The 20,502-nt window shown below is 35.9% G+C and overlaps 1 protein-coding gene across 4 annotated transcripts in view; it reads left to right on the plus strand.

The window, feature by feature from the left end:
- The window catches only part of npnta (nephronectin a), a 41,138-nt gene extending 21,157 nt beyond the window's left edge, over positions 1–19,981 (plus strand). For 2 of the 4 annotated variants that reach the window (XM_042761861.1, XM_042761869.1), the window contains 10 exons: positions 2,098–2,187; positions 6,656–6,775; positions 9,204–9,323; positions 10,275–10,409; positions 11,049–11,171; positions 13,801–14,238; positions 16,566–16,652; positions 17,746–17,844; positions 18,199–18,458; positions 18,542–19,981. In XM_042761861.1, the coding sequence (XP_042617795.1) occupies positions 2,098–2,187; positions 6,656–6,775; positions 9,204–9,323; positions 10,275–10,409; positions 11,049–11,171; positions 13,801–14,238; positions 16,566–16,652; positions 17,746–17,844; positions 18,199–18,458; positions 18,542–18,652 (1,583 nt within the window). In that variant the 3' untranslated portion in view covers positions 18,653–19,981. The remainder of the gene's footprint in view (positions 1–2,097; positions 2,188–6,655; positions 6,776–9,203; positions 9,324–10,274; positions 10,410–11,048; positions 11,172–13,800; positions 14,239–16,565; positions 16,653–17,745; positions 17,845–18,198; positions 18,459–18,541) is intronic. The other 2 variants (XM_042761875.1, XM_042761884.1) reach the window with 1 other exon arrangement.
- Positions 19,982–20,502: the final 521 nt, after the last annotated feature.

The raw sequence follows: 20,502 nt of genomic DNA on the forward strand, positions 1-20,502 counted from the left end.
CTAAACAGTGTTCTGTGCTTGTCAGTGCAGCCAAAGACAGAACACTTAGCATGCTTTGCTCAAACCTTTGCCATGGCGTTAGAATGGTACACAGTTGTCACTTGCGAAAACAGAATGGCAGTGCCATGGGTGGAAACGTGCAGATTAATGGGCCATAATATTATAATAAGATCCCCTTTCTACGTCACGGGGGAGTGAAATCTGAGCGGCTTGTTTTTTCACAAGCTTGCAGAGAAAGGCTTACCAAACAAATTTCCTGGGTTGTTCTTTTTCTCGTTTTCTGTGTTGGTAGATTAGCACTTAAACATGAAAAAAGTCAGATTTTCATGATATGTCAACTTTAAAGAATGCTGGCAGCCAAAAAGTTGACGGTAGCCATTGACTTCCATTGTATAGAAAAAAACTACTATGGAAGTCAATGGGTACCGTCAACTGTTTGGTTACCAACTGTCTTCAAAATGTCTTCTTTTGTGCTCAACAGAAGAAACTCATTCAGGTTTGGAACAAGTGGGGGTTGAACAAATGATGACAGAATTTTCATTTTTCTGTGAACTATTGCTTTAAAAAGAGGAGTTTCTACTGTTAGCAATTATTTTTAATATCATGCATAAATTGTCATGACTGCCTGACAGATACTGTATAACTAAAATTGATGTTCCAACATAGTCTCTTGTCAAACTTTAAGTCATTTGGCAAAATAGTAATAATATATTCTTTGGCACATGTAAAAATTACTATACAACATTTAGTTTGATTGAACTGAATTCTGGCTGACTTGGGGCATTTTTCAATTGGTCAGGCTGAGAGACCAGTTCAAACCTGTTTTGTTCAAAATAATGTTTACATTTTGAAAACTTTATTCTGATTGCAGAAAATAAATATAGAAGTCTTAAAGTTATGCTAGACAAAGTGTACAGCTCACAGAAAGTATAAAAAAACATCAGGTGAAGCTAAACTGACTTTTTTGATGCAAGAAACCTTTATATGTAGTCTTCAGGGCAAACATAAAGTAAAAAGTGTAAAATAGTCTCTTTAATGTTTTCCTTGGTGCCTTCTTGTTACAAAACCATAAAACTCACCACCATATGGATGTACAGGTTTCAAAAGCTGACAGTCTACATCATGAATGTTTGATTTTCGGCATGCCAGGGGCATAATAATGGTTAATGTGTTTTGAAAAACACTGTTCATTTCCGGGTATTATTTAGAGTCGGAAAGCCAAGCACAGCTGAGGGGATTATATGGGATTCTTTACATGTCATCATCGTATAATTAAACTGTAAAGCGCCGGCATTGTTCTGTAACACTGACGTTCCCTCGTCTCATCTTTTTTCCAGTGTCAATCACAGGCAGTTGTTACTGGCTATTTTTGAAAGCTGAAGACTATAAACACCACTATTTTGGGGTTTTGTCTTCTTGTTAATTGCCTATAGTAATGTCAGCTGCTCCAGAAGAAAAGGGGTCCAATTTTTCCAGTCATGATGGATGGTTCTCATCATGTAATTACACATTTTTTTAATTTCTCCAAAAGGAAAAAAAAATATCATCTGATCAGCATCTGCTCTATCCATTTTCTGCAGACCAGCAATGTAACCTTTTCCTTCAAAGAAATCATAAAAGCAAAATTGACTTGTGCTTTCAGCCTGAAACAGCACTGGCAGCCCATTTACATTTTATTTTTGAGTGAAATTTTGACAATAAATGTAGGAAAAGTCTTCATTTTATCCATCAGAAAATGAAAGTTTTGTGAAGATGGCTCTTTATATGACAGGTGGATGGAAAGAACAAATATGAAAGTATATATACAGTATATATAAAATGCATGATGTGGGTGGGGAAGATATTAATGAATATTATCATAGCCTGCATTTCACAATCAAGCCCTGTTTTACACTGTTTGCTCTGCATCTGCTGAAGTTAAAAGCACTGCCAGTGCCGTTTCATTTTATCTACTCATTTGCATATAATCTTTACTGAATAATGTTATCATTCTCCTCTACAGGAATATGGACAGCTCAAACGTGTGTTTTATAAATGTTTTTGTCCATGTTATCATGTGTGCTGTTATCTGTTATCTGTTTTCCTCACCCCAAAGAGAGCAGGGGTATGTTAGCCCCCCATTATGGCACAGTCACCCTCCCGTTTATGTTCCCATGGACCACCAGCCGATCGCGGTGCCTTCGGAGGGTGAGCTAATCCTCTGTGTGTGATTTTCTTGTAAGACCTCTTACCTGATGACGCCTGCGTCTGCCCCAAGCGCCACCCCTCTGGCCCAACAAGTGCATGGCGAAGTCTGTTTAGCTCAACGAGAGTGAATACTTTCCCTTTAGCAGATCCCCAAAGCCTCCACAGGCATGGCCGGAATGACACGGAGAAAGCCATGCATGCCTTGGCAGAAACACACACACACACACATAAAGCCTTTAAGAGGCTGTTCTGCTTCACCCTGCTCTCTTTCTCCTACACACATATCCTGTCTGTGTCTGTCAGTTCCTCTGAACTTCTAAAGCAGGGCATCTCTCATCTGCGAGCATTCAAGTGGCTGCCCGGCTGCTCTCTTTCTCTTTAACCTTCTGCCTGTCTCCTCGATCTCAGGCCCATCTCCAATTGCCAAACAAATATCCTGTCATTCTAAAAGTGTCTGTCATGTTACTGTTGCTGTTGTTGTTGTCTGCCTCTGAGGTAATTCTGTTCGTGATTTTTCACAGAGACCTGCAGTATAGGTGGTCAGTTTCAAGTGAACTGACCATGGTAACAGTAGCCAAATTTCCAAAGTTAATGCAGTCATTTTTATGGTGAACATATTTTTAGTGGTGGTTAAAATTCTATGTGTATGTATGTGTGCTAGTTGTTTATCTATGGAATAATAATTAATATTATTCACATTTTTTTTCTCTGTTTGAACAGTGTACAGTATGGATGGTGGGGTAGAGACAAAAGCTGCTCTTATAACTTTGCAACTTTATATAATATAATATAATATTTAAGGGTGGCGTGATGGCTGGTGAATAATCTCTGTAATCATTTTTTTTTTAATGTTTCCTCACTGTTTTTTAAGTGCAGCACTCAGAATAGGCTGCGGTCACACTTTCCATATGGTGTGAACTTATTTCGTCTACCTGCTCTCTGTTCTGAGTTTTCAACACCTTCACACCTCCTACCCTCCGTTTTCTCCCTTCAGACTGGACCATTTATTTTTTTTATTTCAAATCATTAGTTGGTTATGTGTTGCTGCTCAGACCTGTCTCTTGTCAAGTACGGCTATTCTGGGAATGTGACATTTCATTTCTGCTGTTTTCAGCTTTATTTGAGTGAGCAAAAGGCCAATAAGTCTTCAGTGATGGCTTAGTCTCCACTTCACCTCGCTTGACAGAAGCACGATTTGCTTCGTTTTTCTAAACAAAAATGAAGAAGATGTAAAAGATGATCTGAAATCATAATTATAATTAGATTTTAGATGTGGTACTGTGAATATACATATAAAATGATTATAACATTATACATATAACTTAAAATCTACATATAATATTGTATAAATACTGCTTAAAGGGATAGTTCACCCCAAACAGGAAACTGAATACTACATAGTTATTTCTTAAAGGGATAGTTCACCCCAAATTTAAAAATTCTGTTACTATTCACTCAAGCTCATTCCAACCCATCTTACATCTTTCCTGAAAAATAATAGCTGACGTTTAAAGTAATAGTTCACCAAAAATGTAAATGACCTGGAAATTGATTTACCCTCAGGCCATCCAAGATGTAGATGAGTTTGTTTCTTCATCAGAACAGGTTTGGAGAAATTTAGCATTACATCACTTGCTCACCAGTGAATGGGTGCCATCAGAATGGGAGTCCAAACAGCTGATAAAAACATCACAATAATCCACAAGTAATCCACGCCACTCCAGTCCAATTAAAGTCTTGTAAAGCCAAAAGCTGCATGTTTGTAATAAATTCATCAGGCTGTTTTTAACTAATATGTTGCTTGCTATCCATTGCTTACTCCTTGTCTGAATCAGGAGAGAAATATGCGCAGATCAATGAGCGTTTACAAGCCAAACCAGTTCGAAACATACATGTCTGTGGATTTTGATGTGAGAGGACAAAAGTTTTCATTGTAGAAAGCGTTATGATGGATTATTTTAGCCAGAAGCAATATTTTAAAGCTAAAATGCCTTCATGTAGGATTTGTTTCATACAAATACACAGCTATTCACTTCACAAGACATTGATTGATCGACTGGAGTCATCTGGATTACTTCAAATCCTTATCATATGGGTTCAGAAGACTCGGGATATAGTGCATAGGTTGTTTGAATCATTTTTATGTTTTCTCGATATCCCCATCCCCATTCATTTTGCATACATAATGAGGGTTCAAAAGTGATGACATGATTTTTTATGTGTGAAGTTTTTAAATATATTTATATTTTCATATGACTTTTAGAATTAGCATAATATTTTAATACTTTATTTTATTATTCAATGATTGCATGATTAATCATATTTTCAACAATTTCTACTTATTAACAACAAAGTGTTGCAAATGCGCAGATGAAATCTACAAGAAAAGAATGTGTCAAGGAAAGGGTCAGCGTTAGTCAATTATGTCCCCAATTATCATGAAATTGCTGCCTAATTATGAATTTAAATTCAGTGTGTAATCACAGCTTCAGCGGCTCAGAACTGTGTGCCTACAAAGAAATGTCGCACGGTTTGAAACAGTGTTAAAGACTCATCTCAATTTTCTATTCATGCATAGCTTTTCATTGCATTGAAATTGAAACTTTGAAACTAAGAGATTTATGTCGTCTTTGTTTTGAATATAATAGACGACTCTTGCTAAGATGATTTGGGAAGTGATTGTAGCTGTCCTCACCCACCTTGACTAATCATTCCAGCTGAGAGACCTCCCACCGGTGCCAATTACCATTAATACACAGTGCCATTCATCTATTTAAATCTGTGCCACCTGTCAAATATAGGCAGCAAGCCGTTCGCTGGAATGCATTCCATGCATAACCCTCCGCTAAAGATGGCGCCATTCTCTCTGAAGTGGGCCATGCCAAAGACACTCATGTACGGCAGCCAGGAGAATCTATTTTCAGTCCAGTGCAAATGAGACTGCAGGCATCACGCTACGTGTCTGGCCTATAAACTTGACTGTGTACCTTACAATATTGAGATCTAAGTGATATGTAGCCCAGCTGATGACCCACGTGGCCTAGACTTTATATATGGTTGAGCACGGAATAAACTATAGCCAACCCTTATGCTTATTATTTCTAATAGAAATGAAGTATTGCTTTGCCTTGGTAAAAGAAAAACCTTTTGAATTTTTTTATTTTTATTTCTAGCAATTATCAAACAAGAGCTATTTTTTTTTGCTACTCATTAATCATTTGAGGAGTGGATAAACAAATAAACAACCACTTAATGTTGAAACTATATAAATAAATAATAATTTATCAAGTAATTAAAATATATGAATTATTAAAAAATCTGTGATAAACTAATTGATAATATAGTATTTTGACTGTTTATAATATTAAAAGCTTTTTTATACATTGCTTCATCAATGGCACAAAATTTTGTTATTAAAAAATGTTTTTCTGGTAAAATAGAAAAAATTAGATTTTCATTAATTATTCTCAATTATAAAATGCCAAAAAATATTGAATTTTTGGAAACTTTTCAGTTCAGCACAGTATTGTTTTTGTATTATTATTATTATTATACTATTATATTGTTTATTAGTTAAATTAGCTTTTATTGTTATAGTTTCTGCTTTCATTTTAATTTAAGCTGAAGTTCTAGACATTTTTAGTTTTTTTTTTTTCATTTATATTAGATTTTTTACATTTCTTTTTAACTTTATTTTTTATTTAATTTTTAACGTTACTAATTTTAGTACTTATGCTTATTTTAAGTCAGTTAGTTGCCAATGAAACATTTTTCATTTCCAATTAATATTTTTTTTTTTTATGAAAATCATTTTTAATCATTTTAGTTTAAGTTTTAGTTTTAGTTAACAGAAACAATACTTTCTGCAGTTGCAAAAGAAATTATTACAGATTTGATGTTACAAATTTATTAATAATTGCTTTTTTTAATTTAATGAATTTTATTTTATTTTTATTTTTTTATTAAATATGGATTTTACTAATTTATTGCCCTTTTTTTGTCTTGGACTGGCACTCAATCTTTTAACCAGAAAATATGTTTCAAAGTAAAATTAAACATAATTACAAAAGTCTAGAAATAGGTCAACAGCTTCCAAGTCTGCAGTTTCCAATTTTAGAATATTTTGAAATATTCAAAGTCTGGAAATGAGTACTTAATTGACCTCTGCAGGGCTGTCAAAAGGAAAACATTCTCTTTCTGTGTGTCAGTATCAAAACCCAAAGTCAGACTCTGAATGTTGGAAGCTAAAGTGCAGGTCTGTGTCCTGTGGAGTGAGACGCTGAGGTGGGCCTGTCCAGACACGGTGGCCTGCAGCTTCACCTTCTTCCCACAGACGCCACCTCACAGGCTTGAAAGGATTGACCTTTCAGACTGGACCTCTAGTTTAAGCCTAATTCCTGCCCCACTCGGCCTCCCCCTCTCACACCAGGATGCTCTAACCTCCCCCTCTCTGTTCTTCTGTCTGCAGACTTGAACGAGTGTGGCCTCAAGCCTCGGCCGTGTAAACACAGATGCATGAACACATACGGGAGCTACAAATGCTACTGCCTAAACGGCTACATGCTGTTACCTGATGGGAGCTGTGGAAGTGAGTCACATGTCGTTGTTTTGCACGTGGTGTCCAGCTGTGTCAATCGCTGCTTCGTTCAATAGCTCTTCAACGCTCTGCTTGAAAATTGTGATAGTGCTGCCCAGCAGGGTGAACCTCAATGTGTATATACCGTTTCAACAAGCTAGATTTCCACAGGCTTTACAACATATTGTTTCAAAATGCTTCACAGAGAAAAAAAAAAAAAAAAGAAAAAAAAATGGAAAATGCAAAAATATAATAAAACATAACATTTTATTTAGAGAAGAGAACAAAAAGCAATATTGTCTTCTGAATTTCTGAACTTTATATAAAACTATATAAAGTACACTATTTATTTCATTTTTTATTTTAAAATTTGCATTTAAAAAAATGTTTTGTTTTGTTTTTCCTGTAGAAAATGTAACATTATTCTTGTTAAAATAGTTTTGTTTTTATAGTTTTAATTAAATTAGAGATTTAATTTAATTTAATTTAATTTAATTTCATTTCATTTCATTTCATTTCATTTAATTATAAATGAATAATATGTATTATATTTATTAATAATAAATAATTATTTAAAAAATTCAAATATAGAAAAATATAAAAATAATCTTGTTAATATAGTTTTATGTATGCATATGTTTTATTTGGTTTTACAAATATGCATTTAAAGGGTTTTGTTTTTCCTCTGCAGAAAAAAAAAATATTTAGTATTTTTTATGTGAGTGTTTTTATAGTCTTTTCTCCCATACACAAATCATACTTAGAGCTCAGGGCAGTGAGCTTTCAGATGACTCACAAAAAAAAAATATGAGAAAGCTGTGAACTTCAACCCTGCTAGTAAAGGCTAAGTCTTATTGCTGGCCTCAAGCGATTCTCACTACAGCAAGTGGCCCGTGCCTGTGCTTGCCCGGTGCTAAATGTGCTTCTAGAGGCCTGGAGATTCAACTCTCTGATAAATATTTTCTCACCTCCCCACAGCTCACACTTCAGCAAACTACACTGAATAACAGAGTTAATCAAAGTGTGGAGCAGCTTCTGTGATGTGTGTGGTACAGTGATTGTCAATGCTGGAATCACAGATTATTGCATAGTTTGGAAAGGTTGGGTGCTGGTCTGATAAGAGTCTGAATGGGTCTACGTGCCTGGCTCAAATTATTTAACTTCTTGTCATTAGACTCCAGCACTCAATGCCATAAGTGTCAAATATGCTAACTTGTAAATTCAACTTATTTTTTAATTCATATTTTCTTTTTTAGTCATTATTAAAATGGTTTTAAATAAACTCAATAATAATAATAATAATGATAAAAATAAATGATAAAAAATTAAGCATAGTATTCCACATACAATGAAAAATGAATTATTAATAGAAATAAATGTAGAAAATATTAATCTATTTTATAATATAAAATAATAATAATAATAATAGTAAATTATAAAAATAAAGCATGTTATTCCACCTGAAATGAAAAATAATTATTATTAAAAATAAATTTAGAAAATATGAATTTGTAATAGTAATAATAATAATGATAATAATAATAACACAAATAAAGCATGGCATGAACAAGGAAAATAATGAATACAAATAAATTTAGAAAATATTACTATATTTTATGTTATAAATTAATATGAATAATAATAATAATAAAAGTAATTCTTTTTTTATTTTAGAAATATCTAAAATAAAAAATAATAATATTAAAATGCCGTTATAATGGCAGTCTTAAGCAAGTTTCGAGTAAATGTTGCTTAAAATAAATGTCAAACAATAATTAAAACATTTATTTTAATGAACAATTATTCAAAACTCAATTCAGGCTGCCATTTTAATTGCATTTTAATGTTGTTTTTATTTTAGATATTTCATCCTGGCCCAGTATGCAGAATATTGATCTATTACTTAGTACACAAGTACAAGATTTTGCAATGCATCCATCCATTCCTTTCTCATTTTGTTTCTTCCAAGACTTTAGGTAGTAATTGAGTTTTTGTTTTCGTTTTTCCACCTGCATTAGCATCAACAATAAAACATCTTGTTCTGTGACGAACCCCTCTTTTTCTCGCTGTCTCATGGAAAATGGGTTGTACTGTGACAACACCAGTAGAGAATGTGGAGTGGTGTTTCTCCGCAGGGCTAATAGATCACTGCACAATCTAATAACACAAGGTTATCTGCTTCACCGCCCATTTCCTTCAAGGCCACGAAGCTAAACGTGGAATAGTGTGTTCCCTTCTCTGACCTGCGGCCTTCCACCCCATTTAATGGTGATTCATCTTTTTGTCTATGTTCATTTGATTGCCTGCTTATGGAACATCTATAGGTGCATTTTGCTTTTTATATGACTTTTATACTTATAGTCAGTGGTTCTGTGTTGAACGGATAGTGGTGGAAATATGTGATTGTATGATAGATCTGCTGTCTGTATGTTTCTGTCAGATGCCCGGACATGCAGCATGGCGAATTGCCAGTACGGCTGTGAAGTAATGAAAGGAGAAGTTCGCTGCCAGTGCCCTTCTCCAGGCCTACAGCTGGCCCCAGATGGCAGGACCTGTGTAGGTATGTGTTCATGGGTATTCATGGGTTCATGGGTATTATTATTATTATATAAGACTTATATATAGTATATATATATATATAGTGTGTGATGCAAGAAAAGCCATTTCCAGGGAATGAAGATACTGATAAAAATGTATAGGCCTATCCAGAAATTGGCTTGAATGAAAGCATCTGTTAATTTGCATAGATGTAGACTTCAGGCAGAAAAAAAATACTGAATAAAAAATGATACGACCTCTTTAAGTCAAAAGAAAAGAGAGTGCAATCTCTTTGTGCTCTTGTCATTTTTTGAATGTGTGACATGATCTAGACTCTTTCTGTTGTGGCTGTCAGACAAGATGACATAATTTTGCTATTACGTTCGTATCACACAAAACAGTCGCTTTCATTCACAGCTGCGTTCCTGCTCCAAAACATGTAGCACTTCTGCACACACATATGTCTAGCTCCACTCTTTACATTTTCCCCACCTTTCTGACTTTTTCTGGAGGCTATGAGGAGGGGAGTGTAGAAAACAGTGTGAGTACCATCAATCAGAGACTGACCATCTTAATGTTTCTCAGCACAGGTGTTCAACTCTTTAGGTATTTCAGTAGAGGACTTTTATTGCTCCGAGGAGGGCAGCTTCTGTTAGATGGATGTCTGTACATGCACACAAAAGTGTCAAGTTTGCTGCACACTGCTCTCAGACTCCTGCAGAGCGTTCACACGCCGCTTGATGCATATCGCAATTTAGCTAAACCATAAATGCAGCATATGCCAACACAAAATATTAAAAGAGTAATGTAGAGAGCCAGTCAACATCTCCGAAATGAATCCTGACAGCATTACGCAACATGCACTCTGACAGATCATGAATAACAGTAAAAACCTCAATTGACTGAGGCTTTTTTAATTTGGTCCAAAAACCTAAAGAGCTTGTAAAAGAGTAGAGGAATATTTGTTTTGCAGATGTGGATGAATGTGCCACAGGTCAAGCAGTTTGTCCACGTTTCCGTAAGTGCATCAACACTTTTGGGAGTTACATCTGCAAATGCCATGATGGCTTCGACCTGCAGTACATCAACGGGAAATATCAGTGTGCAGGTGAGCCGTTTTGAGTAAATACAGAGGATGTGTTTGTTTGACAGCTAAAAACCTTTTAAACAATGTCAATTAGTAGTCATGTTTTGATTTGAAGATTCTGAAATACTGAAAGCTTTGCTTTTGTCTAGAACTTGTCTCTAAAAAAAATCTTTTTACACTTTACTCGCATTCCTGCCAACAGCAGATGTTTTGTGCCAAGTTCAGGTTTTAAATAATACAGGCCTATTGCCAATTGTTTTAAACAACATTTCACCTTTTTCAGTTTTATAAATAGATAACAAGATCCCTCTGTTCCAAAACTTAGTGAGTTGCCTGTAAAAAGGCATTTTCTGGTCTCATAGGTCTGCTTTCAAAAAGTGGGTGAAATGCATTGGCAACCTTACATTGGCTAGTTATAAGAGATGATTGCATGTGTCCTTCACAGATAAGTCCCCCCCCCCATATTGGCTGTTTATTAGAGACTCCATTCAGAAACATTAAAAAATCATGCTAACTCCAAACTTTTGATTCAATCAGAAACACCATTCAGAAACATTAAAAAATCATGCTAACTCCAAACATTTTAGTTAACTAGATTTTAGCAAACAAAGATAATAGAACACAGCAAGTAACTTCCTATAACACACCTATTTATTATAGATGTGAATGAATGCTCTTCGAATCAACACCAGTGTAGTCCATACGCCACCTGCTATAACACACCTGGTTCATACAAGTGCAAGTGTAAGGACGACTACAGAGGTGTGGGCCACGACTGCAAACGTGAGTATGCAAACCAAAATATAATAACAGCTCGCTACACTAGAAGTTAAATTTTTATTGGCATCTGTGGTTCAATAAAGAACACCAATAGAATCTTTCCATTCCACAAAAGGCTCCTTAAATAGAAAATGGTTCTTTAGTTTATTAAAATGTTCACCAGGCTAAGAAAAAAATGGAACTGATCACTAAAAGATTATTTGAGGGGGAAAAAAATCTTTATTTATGAACAATATGCAATGCTACAGTGGATACATAAATCCAAACTGAGAATTAAAATTATATCACAACAATAACTTATTTGGATAAACGAACACACTCCATGCATAAACTAAGCACATTACAGCTCAGGCAACAATTTAATTGGTCCCCATCTGTTCTCATTTCTTCAGTGATTTTGATTAATTAAGATTAAAAGCAGCTGCATAAAGTAAAATAAGGCGGAACGGTGCTTTCAAAAGCACTTCAAGATAAAAGTTTGGAAAGGCTTAAGTCGGGCGTCATTAGTATAAAGGCTTTCAAGCACAAGAGCTGAAGCAAGGTTATCATTATGAGGTGGAAGGCATACCAAGCAAAAGGCTGATCACAGACGCTGCCAGGAGATTGATGGACTCTGAAGGAGCTCGGGCCTTTTTGTGCCAAAGACTGATCTGACTTAAATGGGAGGGTGGCAACAAAGTAATGACATTATTAAAAAGTTTATGATGCCTCCTTAATGTTGCAGCTTCTTTCAGACTAGAGGAAGGAAACCATCCAAAATACATGCTCAAGTGTTTATTACACTTTTGCATCTGTACATTTCAATTATAATATGTATAATAGAATGCAATGTCTCAAATTTATTTTATTTTTTTTCTCCTGCACTGAACAAGAAATCTCAACTTAGGTAACACTTTACCAAACCTTCCAGTTTTATTCCTGTTAATATTCTGAAGGTTGTTACATAACATTTTATTCTTGGCTGTTGACAGTTTTTTTTTCTGATTTATGAAGTGATAAAAAGAGATCCCCTGTGTAAAAACTTTTAAGTCTAATATGTCAACAACAAAACAATAATTTCGAACCTGACATTATCCAGGAAATTCATGCAAATTAGATAATCAATTTATTTGCATATTTAAACATAACATTTCAGAAAGCTTGTAATAGAAAAAGGGTTGTCTTAATTCACTGTGATTAATCAACTGGGGAAGTATGTTGATGTCTTTTAGTTAAAATGTTTTCCCTTTTCACCTGTGAGGTCTTGCCGTAGACCATTACTGCAACTGCAGCTACAGCACTGTGGTAAATGTGTCCTTTTTGAAGACATTTTTCCCTTTCCATGGATTGGTGCACTTGTCAGTAAATAAAAGAAGATGGATGGTACAAAATCTTGATGAAAAGCCGCAGTCTCAGCCAGGAAGTTGAACATAGGTAGACTGTTAAGCTTTCGGCGTGACAGTATCCCATAACACAATGCCAACAGAGCGAATAGTGGCTGAATGACAGGAAGGACAATGTCCATGAGTGGAAGAGAGTCCTGACTGAAATATTCCAGAAATATTTGGAATGAATTGAGCTGGACAGTCCATCAATGGTTACATTGCACATTCATTTAGATAACAATAAATGAGAAAAAAATATTTCTAAAGATGCTGTTGACATGAAATTTTCACCAGATGTCGATAACAACCAACATAATCCATACATATTAACAAAACAAAACAAATTGTAGTCTTGATCTTGTTATTGTTTGTTAAGTGGACGTTTTGAGTCTGACACCTGATTTAATCAATGTTAAACCAATGAGGCAACACATCCCTCCTCAGCATCTGGTCTAGAAACTTTCATCCAGATGTAACTCAGAAGTACTGACAGGGTTGAATTACTGGCCTTTTTGGGAATCACATATCAAAGCTCCTGTGAAACCTGAGATAGCATTGTCCCATTCATTCCTTTAGTGTTTCCTCCTTAAGGACGACACAAGCACAAGGATTTAAACTTCTGGTATTCACGTCGAATGTGATGGATGGCTTTTGTGAATTCATTGTACACATGAGCTGAAACCATCCTTTTTATTTCCATCTAAAATGAATAGTGAAATTTATACTGGAACTAACTTCATAATGTCAGAATTAATGGTCCTTTTTTATTATTATAATTTTTATTTGACATAGTTTTGATGAATTAAAAACCTAGAGTAACAGCAAAAAATACAACAAGGGAAAGGGAAAAAATAAATTAACTAATGGTCTTAAAAAATATGTGAATAATAATGAAAAACAACTTAAACCAGCCTTCTTTTTTGGTATTTTCAACTGGTTAGTCTAGTTGTTGTATTATTAGCTTAACTTACAGTAAACAACATTTAAACAATGTATATTAAGTAAATAAATGTTATTATTTAAATAAAATGATTTACAATTTATTTTAAAATATTTTTAATAAATTAAAAATATATTTTTATATTTTAAAAATAATTACATTTTGGGCATTATTCAGCTAGTCAGGCTTGGAGACCAATTTGACAACCAGTTAAACTGTCTGAATGCCAGCTATGCCAGATTTAAACCTATGCAAAGGACCAAAAACAACCTGTAAAGACCAACTTAACTTCAAATTAAATCAAGAATCCTGTTTGTTCTCCTTTTAGTTATCCCAAAAGTGGTAATTGACCCGCCACGACCTGGAAAGACCACGCCGAGCAACAACAATAAAGGGGGCAATAAAATTCCAGGGTCAGACCAGAAGAGGACCACCACAACAATCAGACCACCTGTGACGGCTAAACGGATCTCACCTACCACAACAACAACAACAACCACTAAATCTCCTCCAACCAAAAAAATCACCCCTCCAGCAAGAGTCCCAGCGACCACCACCCGAAGGCCTCTCATCCCGACACGTAAACCCCCTGTGGTGGTAACAATCAAACCTAAGATCCCGTCCCGTCAGCAGCCTACCACAAAAGCCCCGGTGGTTACAGCGGTTGTTCCCTTTATCCCAACACGCAGACCTTTCACCCCATTTGTGACACCAGTTGATAACAGCATTAAAGACATTACCCAGAAACAAAGAGGGGATGTTCACAGTAAGTAAATCTGCTTCAGTGTTATTCAGATGGTCATAATTCCTCTGCTTTAAAGTGCGGTCACATTAACGAAATTTGGTCGACTCACACAGAAGTTACTTTCAAAACAAGCAGCTTTTGTAGGTCAACGTGACAAATCAGTGCGACCAACTTTTGCTAAATCCCAAAGCTTTAATTCATAATGCCCAACAACAAAATCACGATCACTTGGATTCCTAATGAAATGACTGGATTTCGCTTATTAAAACTCGCCAACCAACGGTAAATGTGACCGCAGCTTTTCTGTAGAATGTGCATGTACTATAACAGGGGTGTCCAGTCCTGCTCCTGGTGCACCAGTGTCCTGAAGAGTTTCGCTCTGAACTGCCTTAACACATTTTCCTCGAAGTTTCTAGTAATCCGAAACAACTTGATTAGCTGGTTCAGGTCTTTAATTAGAAATGAAGCTGAACCAGAGGTCCAGTCCTGCTCCTTGAGGGCCAGTTTTCTTAAGAGTTCAGCTCCAACTTGTCTCAACAGATTCTAGTGAGTCTGAAGACCTTGACTACCTTGATTCAGATAAAATTAGGGTTGGAGCTAAACTCTGCAGGACATTGGACCTCCAGGAGAAAGATTGGATACCCCTGCATTAGTTGAGCCAACCTGAAAGTTTTTTGAGCCTGAAATGACTCTTCGCAAAGACCCAATCCCTTAGTTACTGTTGCTATATCCGACAAGCCATGGCGCTCTCACACCACACATCATGTGAAAAATCATGCAGCAAAGTGGAAACTTACAACGCGCCGACAGACAAGACAGAGGAGGTTACTTCTGGTATCAAACAAAGTCTCAGCTTTCAAATTTTGTCATTTTGTTAAAGAAATTCCAACAATAAATGTGTCACTTTAATGTGTTGTGACAGACCACTGTAGTGCCTCAGTTCAAGTGGAACGTGAAACGATCATCTCTTCCTCTTTACTAGTTATTTTATGAAATAAAAAAATCAGAAGGTATCTTGTTTCAACCAAAAAACGTCAATAAACAGCATTTTTCAAGTTAATTTCCACCGACGTTAATCTACTCTACATCTGGTTTGTTTGTCGGACAAAAATGGCACATTTGGTAATATGATCACTTGTCAATCGAACTCCCAGCCAAGGGTAAATTGATCAGTTTTATAAGATATCGAAATGAATACTTGACAAACATTTGATGTCTAGAGATTTCAGGCATCCTTCCGTGTTCAGATCGATTGGAGCTAGGAAACAGCTGCTATGGGAGTTTCCATAGGGTGTGCAATATCATTTTATGATTCAGAAACATGCTCCCCAGTGCCGCCTCAATGCACTCTTTGCTGAGCTCACAACAGTCCGTGTGCTGTTTTATAACCAGTGTGTGAATTCAGATGAGAACCACTGAGTGCATCATTTGGGACTGGGCCATGAAGGCCTTTGGATCTATCCAAGAAAACCATTTCCAGGCCCAAAGGACTATGTTGTTTCCTTCATGTTCATAAACTTTTTTGCGCATATCTTGGGTTTCCCACAAGGCAGATTTTTCAGGGAAGCAAATTGCACCCCAAAGCCTCCTATCCAGATGACAGCACCTAATGAAAACAGAAGACACACCTAGAGAGATTACATTACCAGTCGGCCCTGCCGCAGGACATAAATCAGTTACCCTGCACTGCCTTCGAGAGCTCAAATAGGCCTAATAAATAATAATGCCTCAGAAAATAACAATGGGGAAATAAATCAAATAGACTCTAGGGATGAAGTATAATTATATCTCCTCAATCAATTAAAAACAATAACAAGCATGTCAAAGTCAAACAGCCCCAACATAAACACCTGCAGTGTTCGGAAACGACCCTAAGGTGGAGTTGCTTTATTACGTGTTCTTATTAGGTTCGAGGACGGGCTGCACATGGTGCTTTCACAAGCAAAGACTTGAGGGATAATTGAAATCAATAGACTAATCACAGACTTGACTTCCATCCAGCTGTTATCCTGCCATATAATTGATGTACACACTCTCACTTGTCAACAATCCTTCATTTAGTCTGTATTTTGGTTATAGGTTAAAGAATTGAGGGGATAATTGTTTTGTCCCCAATATTTATTTGTTTCAGTTAAGCCATAAGGTACGAGAGATTGTGCGACTAAGAGCCCTTTAGCCATTGCTAAATTCACAATTTAGTGTCTTACTGATGCAGTCAAAAACAATTAAGCAATGCCATTATTACATTACATTTTTAAAAGATTATTCACCTACTCACTATAGTCCATACTCACTTTACTATACTACTCACTATAGTCTAATTGTTTGTTTTCTTTTCTCCCTTTTAGTACCACATCATGGGCAGAACAATGTGCTGGGTATCGATTTAGACGTTGAACTGGGCAACACAGAAGAGGAGCTGAAGGATGACCCAGGTAAGAGAAGGCTGCTTTTATTTTGGATTTTCAGTGTTTGATAATTGCTGTAGTCTGTAGATATATATAGAAACAGACATGCTGTACTGTATGGGAACACAGTGAGACTGTATATTTGCAAATACCTCACAGGCATCTTGACGTATCAATCATCACATATGAATTAACTCAATACAAACTAACTCAGTGGTGCTAAGTGAACAGATTTCAACAGCCTTCATTCACCAAAATGAAAATAACCCACGCTTCACTGAACCCTGTGGGAAATTCAGGAATAGCTCAGTTTTTAGTTACTTTTTATTTAGCAGTTTCACTTACGCGGCTTGCGAGGGCAGTTCCCCTGGAGCAAATCTGTTCAGTGTGTTACTCAGGGCCATGATGATAATAGAGGATCTCAGTTAATGGACATCTTGAATCGATCCCGTAACGCTGGGAATAGCAGCTTAGAGCCTTAAGCTTTATTTTGATTGTTTGCAAACAGGGTGTAAAATTAACACTTGCCACCAGCCACATGCTTTATTTTGATCTACCAGTTTGGAGGGTGACCTATTAGAAACAGATATCTGACAAGACCATTGATTGGAAACAAATTTGATATATATATTTTTTAAATAGATATCTAATTTTACAACATTAATTTTGACTATGTGTATTTATTTCCTTTACACTCTTAAAAATAAATGTTCCAAAAGGGGGTTTTCACAGCAATGCCATAGAAGAACCAGTTTTGGTTCCCCAAAGATCCTTTCAGTGAACAGTTCTTAAAAAAAAAAATTCTTAGTGTGCAAGAACATTTTAATAATCTAAAGAACATTTTTCCACTGTAAAGAACCTTTTGTGAAATGAAAAGGTTCCATGGATGGTAAAGGTTCTTTGTGGAAACATTGATGCCAATAAAGAACCTTTATTTTTAAGACTGCTTACTGCCTTAAAAAATGTCCCATAGCAATTGTGAATGTTCATATTGACAAAATGATGAATATTTTTAATTTTTTCATTATTGTTTTTTTTTTCTTTCATTTCAGAGTAATTTGTAAAATTGTATTTAATTCTTGTCAGCTGGATTTTTGAGCCATTGTGTGGTATTCCACAGAGACTGGACATCTGAGCTGCTCTTTTGACCACGGTCTCTGTGCATGGATCCAGCACAGAGAGGGAGACCTTCACTGGGAGACAACAGCAGATCCTTCAGGTACAGACCATTTTTCACTGTTATTTATTATTTTTTTCATAAAATGTTTTCGGGTCAATGACAAATCAAGTCTCAGATGATTTGGTAAATATTTGGTATATAGTATAAAAATTTCAAATACACTCTTTTTATTCATGTTTGGTACACTTCATACAATAATCTAAAAAAGTTTGGTAAAATTTGGTTCTGAATCATAAATTTTTTCCATATATTTCAAATACAAATTTTTTTTAAATCTTCAAGGTTAAATTGTTTCCCTTTTTTTCAAATATCATGCATTTCTGAATCATGCATTTTGTGGAGATATTGTTTTTACAAATATCAACCTGTATTAACCTTACCATGCCATTAAAGGTGGGCGTTACCTGACGATCTCAGAGGGCGGAGAGAAGCGAGGTGGGCGTGGCGCTCAGCTGATCCTCCCCCTGACCATGCCCTGGAACGAGGGGAACCTCTGCCTGGCCTTCAGACACAACATGGCGGGACACCACGTGGGCATGCTGCAGGTGTTCGTCCAGAAGGGACGGCAGCACAGTCCCGCCGTCTGGGGTCGAACGGGAGGAAACGGCTGGAGGTCGACGCAGATCACCATTTGGGGCAATGGGCTAGAAAGCGTAAGTGTCAACACTTACATCACCATTTGAGAGCAGGTCAGCTGGAAACCAGCATCTGTGTTTTGTGATTTATGTCATTACAGGTGGTTGTGAAGGGCGAGCGGCGGAGAGGCCGCAAAGGCGAAATAGCTCTGGACGACATGAGTCTCAAACGAGGTTCCTGTCAGGAAGAGCACAATCTGAGGAGACTTTAACACCACCAACAGAGACTTTTAATGCCAGCTTTACTCACGGGACTCTAGGAAGACGGACACTTTACAGAAATGGACGTGGCTTCCTGTCAGTCCCAGTACAGTTATGGTGCACTTCCTCTGGCCTTCCTCAATGGCTACAAGTGCATGTTCCAGCTCAATACAGTCCTGCAAGGATGACATATTTTTGTAGGCCAAATCCTGGAAATGAGTTTGCATTTTATTACTTCAGTTTCCATCGTCCTGAAGTCAATGTTTTTTTTATTTAATGCCTAGTTAAACTCAAGCTCAAGATATTTTTGCATTTTATTCTAAGGCATAAAATACATCAGTAAAACCCTCTTGTTATTATTATTTAAAGCTTTTACTTGTCTTGAAAAAGGCAGTTGCTAATTAAACCTCATCGCCCTGAACAGGTAAACTCATCTACTCACTTGTCGCTTTCACAGCCTTGTGTTTTTAACGGCACTCAAACTATTCTAACGCAAACTTTCAGGGAAATTGTTTTTAAATGAAGACTAAAGTGTTATTGGATGTGTAACGGTGGTAACGCTGAAATCATGCTATCATTGTGTGGTCTGTTTAGCTTTTTACTTCTGGTGAGTTGTGTTCAGATTTTCATATAAGAATCACAAACTTTTGTTGGTCACAGACCTTATTTTCTACAGTAATCCAAAAACCAAGGTGATGCTAACTTCCAGGTTTGTCTACAAAAATACATTACTGCAGCTCTCTATTGGATGAGATGTCTAAAATGTCAGAAGTCTGAAAATATACTTTTGTATATTTTAATTTTGTAGGTGTAAAATTTGTCTCCCTCTTCTAATGTTTGTGTCGAACTTTCAAAAAGACTTTGTCGTGCCATTGTAAATGCAAGTTGCCCAGTTTAACTGTTTATTTGCCACCTGAATGATGATGTCTTCAAAATCCCTTTTTAAATTCAGCCCACGTGCTTTGTTAACCAGCTAATCTGAGTGACGAACTATTTTTGGTGTATCATTGTTAATGTATTCATACATGTGTGTATATATATAAATATATTTCAAATATGCTTTGTAGGTGCATATATATGTGAATTCTTCATCGTATAAGTGATGCAGGACAATGTTTACATCACACAACCAAGTTTTGAGTATTTTATTGACATTTATTGTTAAGTACAAACCAGTAAACTGTTCTGAATTTTACTTATTAATGGCTGTATCAGCCATTCTGTATGATCACCACAACCATGGTTACCCTTTAAGACTGCGTGTTGAATATGAAAGCTCTTGGTTTAATATTCAGATCAAGCAACGATCTCCAGACATTAAAAGGTGTGTGAACGTAAAATATATGTCTTGTATTTTCTTAATCTTTTAGTAGCGTGACAGCTTTTTCTGAAACTGATTGTTTTTGTCATGTTGTTTTGCGCACACACAGCTTTACAATTTAGCAAGCAGAGGCAATTAAGCATCTCTTCAAAACAATTAAATGATTTGTTTATTCATTTGACTCAGTGTGACGACAGCTGCACAGCACTATATATTGTCTTTTTTTTTTGTAGCAATATATTTATAAAATGCATTTATAATGTGATTAAATTTTGAACATTATTATAAGTAAATTTATTAATAATTTAAAAAAAAAATAGTTTAGTTGAATGCCGTTCGTTCGTGTTTTTGAGTCAGTTGTATGCAAATTGATCTTTTCAAATGCTTTTCAGACGCTGCTTTTGTGCTCGAACAATCCGGTTCTGTCTATCAAAGTCTGAAAAACATCAGGCATCATTCATGAAATGTGCAGAACTATTGTGTAAATTGTTCAAAAATGCTTTCTTGTGTAAAATCATTGCGTTCAACTCAATAATGATT

Source organism: Cyprinus carpio, chromosome A1 (assembly GCF_018340385.1).
Source record: "Cyprinus carpio isolate SPL01 chromosome A1, ASM1834038v1, whole genome shotgun sequence".
NCBI lineage: Eukaryota > Metazoa > Chordata > Actinopteri > Cypriniformes > Cyprinidae > Cyprinus > Cyprinus carpio.